At 35.1% G+C, this 20,271-nt stretch overlaps 1 protein-coding gene across 2 annotated transcripts in view; it reads left to right on the forward strand.

Moving 5' to 3' along the window:
* Window positions 1-20,271, forward strand: part of RICTOR (RPTOR independent companion of MTOR complex 2) — a gene marked incomplete at both ends in the record, with an annotated part of 116,365 nt that overhangs the window by 29,744 nt on the left and 66,350 nt on the right. For both annotated transcript variants that reach the window (XM_079702361.1, XM_079702362.1), the window contains 3 exons: window positions 2,882-2,979; window positions 17,921-17,985; window positions 18,822-18,953. In XM_079702361.1, the coding sequence (XP_079558487.1) occupies window positions 2,882-2,979; window positions 17,921-17,985; window positions 18,822-18,953 (295 nt within the window). The remainder of the gene's footprint in view (window positions 1-2,881; window positions 2,980-17,920; window positions 17,986-18,821; window positions 18,954-20,271) is intronic.

The raw sequence follows: 20,271 nt of genomic DNA on the forward strand, positions 1-20,271 counted from the left end.
AAGATATTACTGAATACTAGCAGTGATCTATTCATGGTCCCTTGCAGTTTTTTTAATGAGCTCTGATCCCACCCAATGGTGAGCTGTTTTCATTCCATATTTAAGACAACCTAAAAGAGTCACTAATTTTAAAGACATACCCTGAACCATTTAAAAGTAGATCGAATTTCATTGGAGTTTAAAAAAAAAAAATCAGAAATTTGTAGGAAATGCTCTGAAATCAAATGAATGATCTGAGTATGTAGTAATTTCAAAGTGATTGGAAATAACTGGGTTATGTAATATGCTTAGTGGTTTGACACTAACCAATTTGTGGTTGTCATGGCTTACACTGAGTATAACAGAATGGCGGAATGTAGGCAGATGCAAGCTAAATTTATGGAACAATGTGACCAGTTTCATTTGCTGAGGAAAAGACTGATTCAAAACATATAGCCCCTTAGTTCTGTGTTAACATCTAAATATCTCAAAGGAAGGCATAATGGTTCTTAAACTAAAATATCAGTAATGTGACAGTTTTTTTTTCTTCTTTAGATTGTGCTTTTGTTTAAAGCAAATAGGATGCTGAATATATTAATAGAAAATAGCTTGAGGAATATTGACACTCTATTCCAGGGTTTGGCAGACTACCAACTGCAGGGCAATTTCTGGCTTTGGCCTGTTTTTGTAAAACAAGTGAGCTAAGAATGGTTTTTACATTTTAAAAGCTTTTTTTTTTCTTTCAGTATTTTTTTTTTTAAATAATCTCACACAAGGTCATTAATCACTGCATAGTGCCCTGTTATATAGATGAGCCTTTTAAAAAAAATTTATGTATTTATACCTGCTGCATTGAGTCTTAGTTGCGGCATGTGGGATCTTCATCGCATGCAGGCTTCCCTGTAGTTGTGGCGTGCGGGCTCTTGAGTCCGTGGGCTCTCTAGTTGTGGTGTGTGGGCTCTTCGTTGCAGCGCATGGTCTTCTATCTAGTTGCGGTGCACAGGTCTCTCTAGTTATGGTGCATGGGCTCTAGAGCGTGCAGGCTTAGTTGCCCTGTGGCATCTTAGTTCCCCAGGGAGCCCAGGGACCAGGGATCGAACCCATGTCCCCTGCATTGGAAGGCGGATTCTTAACCACTAGACCACCAGGGAAGTCCCTCTTTCAGTATTTTAAAGGTGTTGCTCCACTGTCTTCTCGTTTGCCTGTTTTCCACGAGAAATTTGTCATTCTTCTTATTCCTCTGTATGTAACTTGTCTTTTTTTATCTGGTTGCTTTTAAGACTTTTCTCTACCAGTGGTTTTGAGCAGTTTGATTATGATGTGCCTTGGTCTAGTTTTGGTCCTGTTTCTTGTGCTTGGCGTTGATTGAGCTTCTTGGATTTATTGGCTTATTTTGATCAAATTTGGGAAGTTTTCATCTATTACTTCTTCAATTAATTCTTCTATCACCTAATTTTTTCCTTTGAGGACTCCAGTTACACATATTGTAATTGTGTTAGGCTGCTTGAAGCTCCATAGTTCACTGATAGTCTTTTCATTTATTTTTTGTTCCCTTTGTGTTACATTTTGGATAGTTTTTATTGCTTTGTCTTCAAATTCACAATTCTTACTTTCTATAAAAGCCGTTATGCTTTTATTCCCATCCAGTATATTTACATCTGAGACATTGTAGTTTTCATCTCCAGAAATTAAATTTGAGTGCTTCTTACACTTTTCATGCCTCTCCCTAAGTTTTTGAACATATAGACTACAGTTTTAAAAACTGTTTTAATGTCCTTTTCTGCTGATTCTAACAGTTCAGTTTTGGGTCATTTTCAGTTGATTAATTTTTCTGCTTACTATGAGTCATAGTATGACTTTGCTTCTTTGTATGTCTGATGATATTTGGATGCTAATCATTGTAAATTTTGCTTCATTAGGTGTTCCCTATTTTTTCTGTTCTTATGATTCTTCTTGAGCTTTGGTCTGAGACACATTTCAGTCACTTGGAAACAGTTTAATTCTTTCAAGTCTTGCTTTGGAGATTTGTTAGGTGGGATCAAAGAAATGTTTAGTCTATATCTGATTGTTCCCCACCACTAAGCCAAGACTTTTCTGAATACTCTAACCAATGCCCCATGCACTATTAAGGTTTTCAATATGGCCATTAGGAACAAGCACTGCTCCCTGTCCTGTGTGAACACAAGGTACTCATCCCTTTAATTCTTTCGAGTGGTAATTTCCTCACAAACATGCGCCAGTCATTGCTATATTGACTGCATAAGGGATCCCTTTGCAGGTGTCCAGTGTTCTGTCTCTGTGCAGTGCTCTCTTCTCTAACACCTTTTGGTCTCCTTGGACTCTGAGCTCTGTCTCTTCAACTCAGACAGTTTGTCTGGGTTTCTCCTCTCAGCACCAAGGCCTGGAAACTCTCCAAAGACAGTAAAGCTGGGGCAGTTGTAGAGCATGCTTGTTTATTTCTCATTTCTCAGGGATTATTTTTCTTTACTTCTTGATGTCCAGTGTCTTGAACTATCATTTTATATATTTTGTTCAGTTTTTTGGTTGATTCAAATAGGACAGTATTTTTGATGCCTGTTACTATTGTGTCAGTACATTGTGGCCAGAAGTGAAAGTTGTGTTTGGGGTTGGGGTTGAAATTTAAGAATAAGTGGTTGAATAATTCCAGGTGATGATACACAGAGTTGTGCCATAGGTATAAGTGGAGTAGAGATGTGAGGGTCATTCAGTGAGTCATCCACGTGGACTTTAAAGTCTCCTAAGTAGATAGATTTGAGAGAGAGTGTAAGACTTTAAAGAAACCAAGAGCCAAAGTTGTGAAGTTTTAATACTACACGGTTTGTGTGTTTGGTTAAGAAAATGCTCTTTTAAAATTATGTTAAATTTCTTTTGTCTGTTCTAGAACCTTCTGATAACTTAAGGGAGATTCTCCAAAATGTGGCCAAATTGCAAGGAGTATCAAATATGAGAAAGCTAGGCCATCTGAATAACTTTACTAAGGTAAGTAACTTCATTCTTTATATTACCATCTTAAATTCTTTTTTCCTTATTGTACTTATTAGATGCTTCTTAACCACCATTAACAAGAAATTCTTGAGTATTCCTTCAGTATTAGTGCTTTCCTCTGCTGCTTCTCATGGATTTTTGTCATATGTTTTAAAATTTAAAAGTATATTTGAATAATGGGAAGCATTATATGCTTGTTGTAAAAAATTTGGTAGGTTCAGAAACAAATAAAGAAAAAAAACACTGAGAAGTCCATAATTCAATCTCCACTATTATTCACAGAGTGATGTATTTCTTTTGCCTTTTTATATTCATTTTTATGTGATATTATAGGATAAATATGTTTGTACATAAGTACCTGTGTGTTGCTTTTCATAGGTGTAATAATTTCCAGAGAAGAATTACAACTTCCTCTCTCTTTCCCTAATACTCTATTCCCATTATCTGGATCTCAATTAGAGCTCAAGATAAATGTAGGGGCCCTTGTCCCAGATAAATATTGACTTGATCTCTGTTAGCAGCCAAGAATTCCCAAGTTTGATAGATGGATTGGTGTGCTTTTGAGCCTGGTAATGCTGGACAGCCAACTCTTGGAAACACTAAAATGCCTGTTATTTGAGGTGATGCCATAGATAGAGAGCAAAATGCCTTCTTTGGGAAAATGTTTTTCCCTTTTTAGTTTACTAAATATAAATTGTTATACATTTTATTTTATTTATTTATTTTTAAATTTTTGTTGAGGTAGAGTTGATTTATAATGTCATGTTTCAGGTGTGCAGCACAGTGGTTCAGATTACATATATATGCATACACATATATATGTATTCTTTTTCAGATTCTTTTCCCTTATAGGCTATTACAAAATACTGAGTATAGTTCCCTGTTGTACATTTTAAATGTAGGAATAATTGTTTGTTCTAACCCCTTACTACTCAAAGTGTGATCCATAGACCATCAGCATTGGTGTCACCTTGGAGCTTGTTTGATATGTACAGTTTTTGACCCCACCCCAGACCTACCGAACGAGAATCTACATTTTAATGACTGTCTCAGGTGAATTTGGGTGTACATTAAAGTTTGAGCAGCACTGTTTTAATCCTTCCAAAATGTTTAATTCTTTGCTACCTGGTAGTTAGACTGTGGCTTGGATTTGATTTTATTTCATAGAAGTAGAAGGGGACGAGAATATAGTCACTATGTAACCAAGTTGTTTTTTTCAATATGGTGCTGTGTGATAAATATTTACAAAATAGATTAGTTTTTTTTTTCTTTTCATAGTTAGGGAAACATACATATGCATTTATTTTTTCTTAGTGAAACTTTGAAATATTCTGGCATTTTATTTTTATATAACAGATGAGAAAATTATTTTGTATGAGGGATGACAAAGTGGTTTTTTTAAAAACAACTTTCAAAAACAGTGAATGAGTGCTTGTGAAGGGGTTTTCAAAAATATCCCTGTGACGCAGACCTACTAGAGAATGGACTTGAGGATACGGGGAGGGGGAAGGGTAAGCTGTGACAAAGTGAGAGAGTGGCATGGACATATATACACTACCAAACGTAAAATAGCTAGCTAGTGGGAAGCAGCCGCTTAGCACAGGAAGATCAGCTCCGTGGTTTGTGACCACCTAGAGGGGTGGGATAGGGAGGCTGGGAGGGAGGGAGACGCAAGAGGGAAGAGATATGGGAACACATGTATATGTATAACTGATTCACTCTGTTATAAAGCAGAAACTAACACACCATTGTAAAGCAATTATACTCCAATAAAGATGTTTAAAAAAAAATCCCTGTGTATATTTTAATTTTTATCAATGTAATGAAAGTCTTCAAATACATTTCTTCAGTGTGCTAGTCAGATAATACCAAGTTTTTAAGACCTAGAGTTGTTCCACAGTTGCAAATGGCATCTCCTGGTTTCACTCCCTCTATTACATTTCCCAGTTTTATGTTATCATTCTTCACCCAACCCTAATAATAATACGTCTTACCACTTGCCTAGATTTAACTGTTAAAAACAATTAGTAGAGGTTTTTGTCCTGTTTGAACTCATGGTTCCTGTCACAACCAGGTTGACATCTAGATATGTAGTTCCGAATCTCTTGACAACTGGGATTCTGAAAGTTGGGAATGAATGTAAGAATGGCAATGATTTCTGTTATTCCACTTTGGCACCAGAATGGGTACTAAAGCAGTCTTAAAAATCTACAGCAGCACTATGCAGTAGACATATATGTGAGCCACATATGTAATTTTAAATTTCTAGTAGCCACACTAAAAAAAGTAAAAGTGAAATTATTTTTAATATATATTTTCTTTAGTCCAGTATATCCACATTATTATCATTTTATGTAATTAGTATAAAATATTAATGAGATATTTAATATTTTTTCTTGCTAAATTTTTGAAATCAAGTGTGTTATGCTTATAGCACATCTCAATTCAGGCTAGCCATATTTCCATGCTCACAGCCACCTGTGTGTGGCTAGTAACTACTAACCATAATGGACAGTGTACATACAGAACTTTTTGGAATAGGAGTAGTTTAAACATCTATTTCTAGGAATCTGTTGGACACCTTTCTTTTTCCCTTGTCTATTCTCCATTTATTTCTATCTAGATCCCAGTTTCTCTAGGGTTAAGGTCAGTTGCCCTCTCTCCCTTTTTCCCTCCTCCATTTCTTTGTTTTTTTGAATTTTTCCCGTAGTATTTCACTAAGTTGTTCCCTCCACTTGGTCTCCTTGATTTGTGTTCTCCCAGTCTCTTCTCCCATTTCTCCTTTCTTCTACTCTCCTCTTCTCCTTTTACCTCCTTCCCTGCTTCATCTCCTCTTTCTTCACCCTTCCCTATCTGCTTCCCCCATTCCTCCTTCCTTACCTGTTTCTGCTCTCCTTTCCTTCCGCCGTCATACCACTGTAGAGTATAGAATGATGCATCTCCGTAATGAAGGCCCTAGGCTTTTGAGCTTTTCATATTCTTGTTTGTTTTTTGTTTTGCCATATCCTTTGTTTACAGTTTTCATAATTCTCTCTGAAAAGGGCTGTAGTAGCCCTCTTATATGCTGTTTTAAATTATTTATGGATTTTAAAATCAGATAAACATACTTACTGGAATTTTTCTACAATATGAGGGACTAAACCTTGGGTCAGGGTGTGAGGGGCTGTTCAATTAGTAAAATCCATGAACATGAGACTTGATAAAAACTTACTTGGCTGCCTGGTGATACAGTGAGGAAAGCATGAACTTCAGATCAAGTAAATGGGATCTTACAGCCCAGCTCTGACCCTAACAAGGCAGTCTTGGGCAGATTTCTTTACTCAGAGATAATTTTGCTGCAATTAGAAGCAAGGTGTCAGTACAGTGCCTGGTACATAATATATACTCCATAACAGGTAATGCCTTACAACCTAGGGTTTGTTTTTTGTTTTCTTTTGCATTTTTTGCCACTTTTCAGGAATTTTTGTTGACTCTAAAAAGGTGAGTCTGCTTAATAGCTTGAGTTGCAGGTTGGTAAGCTGTTACTGTAACAGGGTTTTTCAACATGAGCAACATTGACATATTGGGCCAGATAATTACTTGTTTGGGGAAGCTGTCTTGTTCATTGTAGTGTGTTTAGCTGCATCCCTGGCCTCTACCCACTAGATAGCAGTAGCACACCTCCACCAGTTGTCACAAGCAAAAATGTCTCAAAGCATTGCCGAATGTTTCCTAGGGGACAGAGTCATCCCCTAGGTGATTAATAAAGGTCTGTAGGTTTTATTATAAAATTTCTCCAAATACCTAGCACAAAATAAATGCTTATTGAATTTAATCATAATATAATGTGTCTTTGAATTCCATTTTGTTAGCGAGCTACATTAATATATATTTACAGAGCTGGTATTCTGTTAAAATCTGTAAGTTCATTAACTTACAGAGTAAAATTTGTAAATTCTTAGAAATCTCTAAGAATAGCTTTATAGAATAAGAAAATAAGAAACAGGATTATGATTCCAGGAGACCGGTTAGACAGGAGTTAGTTGGTCACCCTTCACTGTGTTCCTATAATAGGTTATATATGTGTCTACTAAATTTTATCTGCTCTTTTATCATTATGATTTATTGTGTGACTATCTTGTTAAACTGAGTTTATTAAATACAAGAAATATGTAGTATTTAATTTTTTACTCTTCCCCAAATCCTGGCACATATCAAGTGTTTAATTAAAGGTATTGTATTACATTGGGATGGTTTTGCAGTTTAAATAAGAGTTTTTGTTGTACTAGCATTTGTTTTGTTATTAAGTAACAAAACAAACTAGGATTAAGTTAATTTAGTAGATGAATGGGACTAAAATGTTGTAGAGGGTGGCCTTTATCTACAGAATTAAACCTCCTTTTAAGGTATAAAGAGAGGGTGCTAGTGTTGTGATCCTAGAACCATGTGAATGTCACACACCCATGCTTGCCTTCTGACATCATTTCACTAGATAAAGTAATGTGTATAACAGGCTGCTGATGAATATAATCTTAGTATTCTATTTTTAAAACTGACAACATGCTCATAATCTAAAGACCTGTTTTTAAAGATGAAAATATTTTAGCTCTTTTACATTTTAATGTTCTCTTTTCCTATATTTAATCTCATATAGTAAAAGCTCCAGAGGAATCTTTATTTTGTTCTGTTTTTAAAAACTTCAAAATTATATAAGTTAAATATAAAAATTTAAATGGTAATTTAATATGGTAATTTACAATATATGGTAAAAAGTGAAATTCCTCTCTCACATCTCCTTCCCATCCACCTTCTTACCCTGACAAAAATACCGTTCCTCACAGGTAACCACTAGAAAGTATTTATTCTTCTTCGGTATAATTATAAATACGTTTGTGTGTGTGTGTGTGTGTGTATTTCAGTGGGTTGTGAGAATTAAATAAGCTAAACAAAACGAAGTGTCTAATATAGTGCTCAGTTTATTTACCATTTATTATATGTATACATAAAGGTTTTTTTCAATGAGATCTTGAGATTTATTGATTTGTAGTTTGTGTTTTTTCCACTTTCCAATATATCAGTCCTTTCCTTTTCTATAAATGTAGATCTACTTTTTAGTAGCTGCATATGTGTGTTGATAGATGTATGTGTGTGTGCATATCCATCCATATGTATGTATATGTATGTGCATCCAGGTATACATACATATGCATAATACATATACCGTAATTTATTTAATCATTCCATCATTAGAAAATAGAAGTTTTTTCCTCCTTTTTGCATTTTAAATTAGTGCATTAGTAACACTTGTGTAATGTCTTGTGTAGGATAGAATTTTAAAAGTGTAATTATTTAGCCAAGAGCATTTGTACTTTGTATTTTAAAACCTACTTATAATTGCCTTCTGAAAAGACTATGCTGTGGAATTCTAATTTGTGATAAGATTTTTTGAAGTTTGGATTATTCTTTCTGTTGCTTATTGAGGAGAACTCTTTAGTTAACCTTCAGAGCCATATAAGTAAAATGGGAATAGCATTTAACTGCCCAGTTTTAACTGATCATTATATATTTTTTAAAGTTAATAATTTTAATAGGCAGCTCAGACATTTTTATTACCTAGAGACGGTTTAGACTTCTATTTTAACTTTGTCAGAATATAATATTGTTGATAGCCCCCTTTGATTATTTTAGTATTTGTAAGAAAGTTCTGTGGATTAATGATAACAAATAGATTGATGTTGCACATGGATTTTAATAGGCAAAATATACCAGTGACATGTTATCAAAACCTTTACCTCATTCATTCATTCATTCATATTATTTTTTGGCCATGCTATGCGGCATGCAGGATCTTAGTTCCCCAACCAGGTATCGAACCAGTGCTCCCTGCAGTGGAAGCATGGAGTCTTAACCACTGGACTTCCAGGGAAGCCCCATACCCCATTTAAAAATAAGATATTATGTAACAGTATTTGTTTTGTTTATATTAAAAAAATTAAATTTAATAGTTATGCTCATAAAATAATGGCGGACTTATGATATTGAATGCTTAAGTTCGTTTATAAGTAACAAATGTAACAAACCTAATTCAACTGAGCTAAAGTATCAATAAAAGGAAGTTATTTACTCTCATGATGTGGAAGACCACGTGTCAGGTCTTAATTTCAGGCAGAATGACCTAGAGGTTGAAAAAATGTTAATTGCATTCTGTCTCTCCATTTCTCAGCTCTTTCTTTTAGGTTAGCTTCATTCTCAAACACTTTTCCATTTGACTAAGATACATCATCTTTATAGCTTTCAGTCATAAAAGGAGAGGGTAGCCCTCTCTTACAAATTCTACATGAACTTTGGTCCTATTTAGTGACATTAAGCTAGGTATTGTGACTGATAGTCATAAAAACACATGGGGTGGGGAGTGACTGAACTCCAGTGAAATATGTGATGTCTAATAATTTAGCATTTTAAGCGACTGTTAGGATGCTAATTCTTACATTTTGAAAGGTCTTTAATGATTTCTAAGCATCAACAGTAATTTATTCTTAATATTAAGAAACCTATGTGGTAGGGCTTCCTGGTGGCGCAGTGGTAGAGAGTCCACCTGCCGATGCAGGGGACATGGGTTCGTGCCCTGGTCTGGGAAGATCCCACATGCCGCGGAGCAGCTGGGCCCGTGAGCCATGGCTGCTGAGCCTGCGCGTCTGGAGACTGTGCTCTGCAATGGGAGAGGCCACAACAGTGAGAGGCCCGCGTACCGCAAAAAAAAAAAAAAAAGAAACCTATGTGGTAGGGCAGGCATTGTTATAAGATAGAATTGAAGAAATTGCTACCTAATGATTGAAGGTTAATTAGTAATTCAGTCAGTAGTTGAGGCAGGATGAGACTCCCATTGTTTAAATTTACCAGTTCAGCGTTCTTCTTGTTATTTTTGCCCATCTCTTTCCCAGAGTTAAGAGTTAAAGGGTTTCAGCTCAATATCAAAAAAAAAAAACAACCCAATCCAAAAATGGGCAGAGGACCTAAATAGACATTTCTCCAAAGAAGATATACAGATTGCCAATGAACACATGAAAGGATGCTCAACATCATTAATCATTAGAGAAATGCAAATCAAAACTACAATGAGATATCATCTCACACCGGTCAGAATGGCCATCATCAAAGAATCTACAAACAATAAATGCTGGAGAGGGTGTGGAGAAAAGGGAATCTTCTTGCACTGTTGGTGGGAATGTAAATTGATACAGCCACTATGGAGAATAGTATGGAGGTTCCTTAAAAAACTAAAAATAGAACTACCATACGACCCAGCAATCACACTACTGGGCATATACCCTGAGAAAACAATAATTCAAAAAGAATCATGTACCACAGTGTTCATTGCAGCTCTATTTACAATAACCAGGTTATGGAAGCAAACTAAGTGTCCATCAACAGGTGAATGGATAAAGAAGATGTGGCACATATATACAATGGAATGTTACTCAGCCATAAAAAGAAACGAAATTGAGTTATTTGTAGTGAGGTGGATGGACCTAGAGTCTGTCATAGAGTGAAGTAAGTCAGATAGAGAAAAACAAATACCGTATGTTAACACATACATATGGCATCTAAAAAACAAATGAACAGAAATGGTCATGAAGAACCTAGGGGCAAGACGGGAATAAAGATGGAGACCTACTAGAGAATGGACTTGAGGATACGGGGAGGGTTTAGGGTAAGTTGGAACAAAGTGAGAGAGTGGCGTGGACATATATACACTACCAAATGTAAAATAGATAGCTAGTGGGAAGCAGCCGCATAGCACAGAGAGATCAGCTTGGTGCTGATCCCACTTAGAGGGGTGGGATAGGGTGGGAGGGAGGGAGACGCAAGAGGGAAGAGATATGGGGATATATGTATATGTATAACTGATTCACTCTGTTATAAAGCAGAAACTAACACACCATTGTAAAGCAATTATACTCTAATAAAGATGTTTAAAAAAAGAGTTAAAGTGTTTGATTTGTAGGGTTTGTTTATTTAAATCAGTAGATGATTAGTAAGGTAGTGAGTCAGTTCACTACAAAAATTTTTTATTAAAATAATTTATTCTTATTCCTAATATTTTGGAACTTAACAGTAGATGAACTCCTGGTGATTAAAAGTGAAAGCATAATGTGTCTTTGATAATCGAAAATTTAGAATCTTATCAACGTCTTCTCTGATTTTTTAAAATTAAATCTATTTATTTATTTATTTTTGGCTGTGTTGGGTCTTCGTTTCTGTGCGAGGGCTTTCTCTAGTTGCGGCAAAGGGGAGGCCACTCTTCATCGCGGTGCGCGGGCCTCTCTTGTTCCGGAGCATAGGCTCCAGACGCACAGGCTCAGTAGTTGTGGTTCATGGGCCTAGTTGCTCCACGGCATGTGGGATCTTCCCAGACCAGGGCTCGAACCCGTGTCCCCTGCATTGGCAGGCAGATTCTCAACCACTGCGCCACCAGGGAAGCCCTTCTCTGATTTCTTATTCCTGATGTATGTTAATTATTTACATATAGAAAATTTAGTTTCTACTTGGGATAATTCTAATTCAAATGGATATTTTCATTTAAGACTGATTAATAAGACCCTCTTCTATAATTCTGTAAACAATATGACAGCACAATTTAGGCACCATTGAAAGCATAGCCCTAATATCTCTTACTGTCCCTGGAAAATAGGCAGATGATTATGACTAATATACTGTGTTTCATTGCAAAGTGTTTTTTAGTTGTTACTGGTGATTTTTCAGTTTCCAACTGAGTGGACATTTTTCTCAGAAACATTTCTTGCAGTTCAAATACATTTATATTAGGTAGCAGAAAATGAAACTCCTTTCTAAATAATTTCCAAATTGTGTGTGCTTTTTGGAAATCATAATAATAACTTTGAAAAAATTTTTACCTTTTCAACAAACCTGCTAATTCTAGCAAATGTTAAATAGTGAACAGTTATACATTTTGTGGTTTGAGAAGGGGAGTAATTTTGAAATTACGTTTCTCTGAATCTATAGTTTTCTGCAAGGATATCTAGTAAGTGTGAAAAAGAAAATGCAGGAAAAGAGAACCAAGTACATACTTAGGGGAGAAACTAACTCTTGACAGGCTAAGATTTTTTATACTTCTACGTTTCAAAGCATTTCATTTTATTAACAAACTGTAGCGGAAGAATGGAAATGCTGCCTTTTTAGAAATGGAGTTGTTTTAAGAAAGCAACATTTCTCCCATTTTAAAAGCACAGTATCTTATATGTTAATAATAGAAAAATGAAGCTTAGAATTTTTTTTAAGTTTATGAATTAGAATACATCCAAGGTCTAAGTGATAACACCATGTTAAGGAGTCCTTTTATTTTTCTTTTTCATTAATATATGGTACCATATAGTGACAGTGCTAGTAATCTGAAATATCTGGGGAATCTCAAATGAATACTAAATTATTTTTAGTAGTGTAGTGATAAGGTTCTTTTTGTGTGTGTTTTAATCCTTTGAAATGGGCAATATTTGTATGTGTGTTTTTAGTTAGCTGTTTTGGGAAAAAAATAATAAATTCACTTAACTCATTTTATGTGTTTATAGCCAGAGTATGGTTCTCCAGACTCTTGATTCATACCATTTTTGAGGCTGGAGAAATGAAATAAGATGGTAATGTTCAGTTATTCTATTTTTAAGTCCACCCCCTTCCCCCATGTACATTTTTTGTTTTTGTTTTTGTTTTTTCTTTTCCCATGTAGATAATTTTAATACTAAAGCACAGTCACATTTCACTGGGCTCTGGACTTAGACTGGTTTGGTTTGATTTCTGGCTTTACCACTTAATAGCTTTGTGGTGTTTGGAAGTCATATTACCATCCCTAGCCTCAGTAGTCTTTATTTACCAAAATATTACTTACTTTCTAGGGTTGACAAGATTAATAGTCAATAAATGCTATTTCTGTTACTATTTATGAATACTGTACTGTATGTATAACCCTTCCCAGATTAGGTAAGTAATAGATATTCATTGTAAACATTTATAAAATACAGAAAAGCACAAAAAGGAAAATAAATCACCTATGATACTTCAATTTTTTCATTATTTATTTATTTATTTTGAATTTTATTTATTTTTTTTATGCAGCAGATCCTTAGTGTACTTTCATTTTTTGATGTTAAAATGTTGATGTATAGACTTCTTTAAAAATGTACTTTAAAAATGTGTATATTTTAAAAAAATATATATCTTTTAGAATATTTTCCCTAACTCACCAATACATTATGCAGGTTATTCCTTGTGTTTCAGTATTATGTAATATTAACATCTGCATAAGGTTCCTCATTTATGAACATTTTTTTTCTAGTTCCTTATTATTGTAAATTATGTCATAAGGATCTTGCACTTGAACCTACTTTATATTTTAAATTATTAATATAAATCACCAAAAGCAGGTCCTGATTTTGGTGCATTTTTCCAATTTATTTTACAATATGTGTTTAGTTTAGAATTCCATCAACAGTGTATTTTCTTATCTGGTTTAATCATGTTAAAAAGCAGTTTCTTGCCAGTTTGGTAAGCTTTATTTAAATGGCATTTTCCAATGTATTTGATTCAGATTTTAGGAAATAGGAAATATGTCATGTTTATTTATCAGTTTTATTTCTTCAGTAAATTCTTTGTGCATTTTATTTGCCTCTTCTGATAATTCTTTCTGCAGTTTGTTTAGACCTTCACATTATAAGGTCCTGCCCATATTACTTTGCTGTGAGGGTGGAGTGTTATGAGCTGAATTGTGCTCCATCCTCCGCCCACTCCCGGCAAGTTTGTTTGTTGAAGCTCTATCCCAGTACCTCAGAATGTGTCTCTATTTGGAGATAATTCCATTAAAAAGGTAATTAAGGTGGGCTTCCCTGGTGGCGCAGTGGTTGAGAGCCCGCCTGCCGATGCAGGGGACGCGGGTTCGTGCCCCGGTCCGGGAAGATCCCACGTGCCGCGGAGCGGCTGGGCCCGTGAGCTATGGCCGTTGAGCCTTTTCGTCCAGAGCCTGTGCTCCACAACGGGAGAGGCCACAACAGCGCGAGGCCCACATACCGCAAAAAAAAAAAAAAAAAAAAAGGTAATTAAGGTAAAATGGAATTATATGGGTGGTCCCTAATCCAATATGACTGATGTACTGATAAGAGAAGATAAAGACACAGACACACATAGAGGAAAGATCATGTGAAGACACAGAGAGATGATAGCCATCTACAGGCTAAGGAGCGAGGCCCTCAGAATAAAGAAACTGTCAAGACACTTTGATATTGGACTTCTAGCATCCAGAATCATGAGAAAATAAATTTCTGTGTTACAAGCCACCAGATTTGCTGTTATTTGTCACAGTAGCCCTAGCAAACTAACATAGGGCCTAAACCTTTTGCCTATTATGTTTTTCCAAATATATATATATATATATATTTTTTTTTTTTGCGGTATGCCGGCCTCTCACTGTTGTGGCCTCTCCCGTTGTGGAGCACAGGCTCCGGACGCACAGGCTCAGCGGCCATGGCTCACGGGCCTAGCCGCTCCGCGGCATGTGGGATCTTCCTGGACCGGGGCACAAACCCGTGTCCCCTGCATCAGCAGGCGGACTCTCAACCACTGCGCCACCAGGGAAGCCCTCCAACTATTTTTGACTAATATGTTATTTAACTTTTAATTTTAGGTATGCCATTGGTTTTCTAGAGGTATAGAAATTTTCCTGTCTTGTCCCAAAGCTTAGGAAATCTTACATTATTATTATTTTTTTTTTAAACATCTTTATTGGAGTATAATTGCTTACAGTGGTGTGTTAGTTCTATTGATATACGTATGTATAAAAAGTCTCATCCTTCTCAGTATTTAAGTACTTACAACATTGTATAACAAAACACAATAAAAACAATAAATAAAAAACTTTTCATACTCTTTGACACTCTAAACCTTCTTTGTTTATCATATTTCAGAATTTTAAGGAATTTATAGGGATACCAGTATAATCATTTTGGATAAAGGCCTGTGAAGGAAAGCTTTTTAGCTTGTTTTGCTTATTTACCTATTTACACAGCAGTTTACTGCCACATAAAGTGATCATTTTTATAGTCTTTTCCCCTGCTTTGAAAATGTTACAGTATCTGAGGGTTCCTGTATTCCTATCCCCTACCCTGTTCTATTTGCAACATCTTTCTTTTTTTTTTTTTTTTTTTTTTGCCTCTGAAGAAGAAATTGGACAGGAAGTTTTACAAGGACCCTACCAATAGAACAGTGAGTTTATATCATTAGTTTTTTTGCTACAATATTGTGCTTTTCACAGAGGCAGATGTGCTGGTCACTTTGGTTGGTTTTTAACTTCATAACTTCATACTGAGGAAGAGTATTAATAGCACTTGAAGACCCTTCTGATCCTTCATGTTAATGAAATGATCAACTTTCTCTTTAATCCTTTTCAGTTAGGCCCAATAAATAACTTGCGAAGCTTTATGTAACTTGCAGATAAAAGTCAGTTTTCAAAACAGACTAGATCACCATGATATGTTGTCATCCAGGTGGGGTGCAAATAGCTAGTATTAGATCAGTATTCTTAATAAAAAAAAAAAAAAAAGGAAAGCCTGTTTGAAGGCATCAGGCAACTACTCTGGCTGTAAGTGGGGTAGGAACCAAGACTTCAGAGAAGAGAGAATCTTGTGGAGATGATCTAACTTCTCCAGGAATGTTTACCTGGGGGATACTGGCTAATGTGGAATGTGGACAGGAAGCTAAAAATTTAGACTGTAGTCCCAGGAGTACTACTGCTGAAACATGGGAAAAACAGCACAGGGCTTTTGATGGAGACCATCAAATGGGAGAAATCAAGTAAAAGGAGATTCTCCCCTCAGTACATTTATTTGTTGAATCCTGGGATGGGAAATATAAAATCCTAAGCAGAAAATCTTTGAAAATCAAGGTGGACTTTCTAGTGTTTTTATAAAACAGAAATGAGACATGTCATCCTCTTGAGATTGGTCCCCTGAACAACAAGCTTTCAGTTGAAACCTGAGGGAAAAACCAGGGGTAGACTGAGTATTACCAGGGCAGCAGCTTAATGTGGACTCACCATTGTCTATTGGCCTGACAAAGAGAAGGATGAACCCTTTGTGGAGAAAGATGACATAGTCAGGAATCTCTGCAAGTTATGTACGAAGATTATAGGATCCACCAAAAGGACTACATGACCAGAGCAAAAGGAAAAACAGGTAATAAAAACAGACTCAGAGATTATCTACATCATTCATATCCATTTAGATGATAAGCACTTTAAATATTTAAAATGTAGTTAATATATCAAGAAAATAGAGGAAACTATGGAGAAAATAGGTGAAAAAAGAAGATTTTTCATTATGATGTTGGATGTGTACAAAGTTAAATGGAAACATGGTATGTAAAGTTAAAAATTCACTAGATAGGTATAATAGAAGATTAGACTTATCAGAAGATAAATAAATAGGAAACACCCATCTGAAGGACAGAAAAAAAAGGAGAAAACAGAAAAGAGGACTTAGAGATTTGTGGTATACACAAAAAGATTGAACATTTGAATTACCAGAAAAAGAGGAGAGAGAATTGGGCAAAACTACTTTTGAAGAGATACAGAATTTTCTAAAACTGTTAAAATATATCAACCTAGAGATTTGGAAATTTCTGTTTTCCCTAAGCAGGGATGCAAATAAAACCACCCTTGAATAGCAAGAGTGCTGAAATAAAAGATAAAAAAATCTTGAAAGGAATCTGAAAAAAAGGATAAGACCTTCAAAGGAGCAACAGTAAGACTCACATCAGACTTCTCAACAAACAATGGGAGCCATCTTGAAATTGTTTTAAGAAAAGAGCAAACCTAACAATTTATATATATCCAGCAAAATGTCCTCCAAAAACATAAGTGGAAAAAAATCATTTCTGGACAGACAAAAACCAAAAAGTCCATTGCCAGCAACCTTGGCTATAAAACAAATGAAGATACCAATAAAACAGATCAACAACAATGAACTGAGGATTCTTTAGGCAGAAGAGAGAACATCCCATAAAGGTACCACTGGAGTGAAGAATAATGGAAGTGGTGAATTTGAGAGTAAATATAAATTTATATTGACTAAATATTAACTAAAAACAAAAATAATGTCTTATGGGGCTTAAAAGATAGAAAAAACAAAAAGTGAAAGGTGAGAGGAGTAAATGGAGTTGAAGTATTGGAGTCTCATATTATTGAGAACATGGTAAAGTAGTAATTTCTGTTAGACTGTAATAAGTCAAAAATGTGTGTTATAATCTCTATGGTAACCACTAAAAGAATAGTTGTTTTTTAAAGATTAATTTATTATTTATTTATTTAATTTATGTTTGGCTGCGTCGGGTCTTAGTTGCAGCATGTGGGATCTTCATTGAGGCCTGCGGGATATTTTGTTGCAGCACGCAGTCTTCTCTCTAGCTGTGGCGTGTGGGTTTTCTCTTCTGTGGTTGTGGCACATGGGCTCTGTAGTTTGCAGCATGCGGGCTCTAGTTGAGGTGCGTGAGCTCAGTAGTTGTGGCACGCAGGGTTGGTCGCCCCGTGGCATGTGGGATCTTAGTCCCCTGACCAGGGATCGAACCCATGTCCCCTGCATTGCAAGGTGGATTCTTTACCACTGGACCACCAGGGAAGTCCCAGGAATAGTTTTTAAAACAGTAAGGGTATGGAGGGGAAAAAAAGAATAATAAAAAACAGCTGGTTAATTCAGACAAAGGCAAGAAACCTAGAACTGTCAGGTCAAATAAACGATAAGATGATAGAAATAAGTCATATTTAGACAGTAGAATCATATATTTTTCAAAATTTTATTAGAGAAAAATACCTTTTTTTTTCCAGTCTAAAAAGGTAATGTATTAAATAAGCAAAAATACATGCTTATGTTTATGCATACTTGTTTTGTTTTTCTGACAGCTGCTTTGTGATATTGGCCACAATGAAGAAAAACTGGGTTTTAACTATGAGGATATCATAATTTGGTAAGTATAGTTCAGTTGCCTTCCTCATCCCTTCTGGATTTTAGTAATTTCAGTTTTAGGAATTTTAAACTAAAAATAGAGTATAACACCTTGTTTTGATTTTATAGAAACAGTTGTGTGAATGTTAGAAAAATTCCAACATTTTAAACTGTTATCCTGTTGTTCTTACTGATATTTTGTAATTATCAAATACAAAGAACCAAAGCTAATGTTGAAAAGTACCTGGACTTCTACAGTCTAAACTTCTAAGTTAAATCGCAGAATAAAAGTTCTCATATTATTCCCAAGAGCAAGAAGAACCTGTACAGTTATCTCTAGATCTCACCTAAGACAGAATGTGCTTATGGCAAACTTGATTTGCTCAAGCCCACGAGAGGCGTAATGTTACAGTTCCATAGTCATCGTTTTGGCATTGTTTAAAATTGGTATAAGTAGTTTCTTTCTACTGTCATTATAAAGTATTTTTATTTATTGGTTTAAACCAATGATTCTTTGGGAGCAGTGAAACAAGTAGGTAGATAGAGAGGGATAGACTGTAGAGGCATATGTGATACAGCTTGAAAAAGGCATATTTAATTTCCCACTGTTTATATAAAATAAACTACAGAAGGTAGAACAAAACTCTTAACATTTTCTTGATTGGTAGGAATATACCAAGGAGGCAAAAATTAAAAAATAACATTAGTGAAGTTCCATGGCTTACAGTGAATGATTTTTATATATGTAAAATGACAAGTATCTTTGCTTATTTCAACTGAAGAAGGATTTGGTACCATAATTTTATGTGTATTTGAAACTCATGCAGCAAGATTTTTTGTTTGTTTGTTCTCATATAGCTTGCGGTTAGCTTTATTGAATGAAGCAAAAGAAGTGCGGGCAGCAGGGCTACGAGCTCTTCGGTATCTCATCCAAGACTCCAGTATTCTGCAGAAGGTGCTAAAATTGAAAGTGGACTATTTAATAGCTAGGTAATTTTCTTAGAGCTCCCTATGTTTTTATATGTTTTTAAAAATTGTGTATTAAGTTTTAGCATACCTACCATAAAGTACACAGATTTTTAGTGTAAAGCCTGATAATTTTTACAGGTAGATACAACCAAGTACCGTATTATCCTGAATAAGATATGGAACATTTTCAGCATCCCAATCAAGTTCCCTTGTGTCCCCAGTCAGTAGTAAACATTACTCTGACTTTTTTCATCCTAGACTAGTTTTTCCTATTTTTGAGTATCATATATTGGAAGTATGCATTACTCTTTTCTTTCCTCAGTGTTATCTGTGAGATTTATCCATGTTGATTTAAAAAAAAATTTCTGTGTAGTATTTTATGTTGTGAATAAAGCACAATTTATTTAATCCATTCTGTTGGTTTTTTTTTTTGGTTGTTTTCAGTGTTTGGCTATTTTGAATAAAGCTGCCCTGAACATTCTTGCACAAGTCTGTTGGTGGACGAGTGCACTCATTTCTCTTAGGTATATATGTAGGAGTGGAATTGCTGGGTAATAAGTTTTATGTATATTTAACTTTAGTAGTTACTGCCTAACAGTTTTCCAAAGTGATTGTACTGATTTCACTCCTACCAGAAGTGTTTGAGAGTTCCAATCCCTCCACATCCTCATCAGCATTTGCTCTTTTCAGTTTTTAATTATACCCTTTTCTGCTGTGGTTTTCATTGTGAGTTTCATTGTGGTTTTAATTTCTGTTTCCCTTTCATTTGCTTGCTGACTATTTGGGTATCCTCTTTGTCTTTTGCTCATTTATAAATTGGATTGTCTATCTTTTTGCATAGGAGTTCTTTATGCCTTCTGGATATGATTCCTTTCGAGTATATGTATTGAGAATATCTTCTCAAAGTCAGTCTACCTTGTCTTCTTACTCTTAATTAATGAAATCCAATATAGCAGTCTTTTATTTTATAGTTAATGTTTTTGGTCTCTTTGGACGATAATATCCTATTTTTTCTTCTAAAGGTTTTATTCCGTATATGTTGAAATAGGTGTCAGGTCACAATTCATTTTTATCAATATCCAATAAATATTAGAGGCATTTAGTGAAAAGATTCTCCTTTCATGTCTAAATTAGTTTCATTTTTGTTGTAAGTCAGGTAACTGATAAGTATGGATCTGTTTTTGCTTTCCCTATTCTCTTTGTTTGGTCTATTTGTCTATTCTTGCTCCATTTTCTCCCTGTTTTAAATGACTGCAGCTTGACAGTAAGTGTTGATATGTATTAGTATAAGTCCTCCAGCTTTTCTTCTATTTTGGGTTCTGTATTTCCATGTGAATTT

Source organism: Hyperoodon ampullatus, assembly GCF_949752795.1.
Source record: "Hyperoodon ampullatus genome assembly, chromosome: 4".
Lineage (NCBI taxonomy): Eukaryota > Metazoa > Chordata > Mammalia > Artiodactyla > Ziphiidae > Hyperoodon > Hyperoodon ampullatus.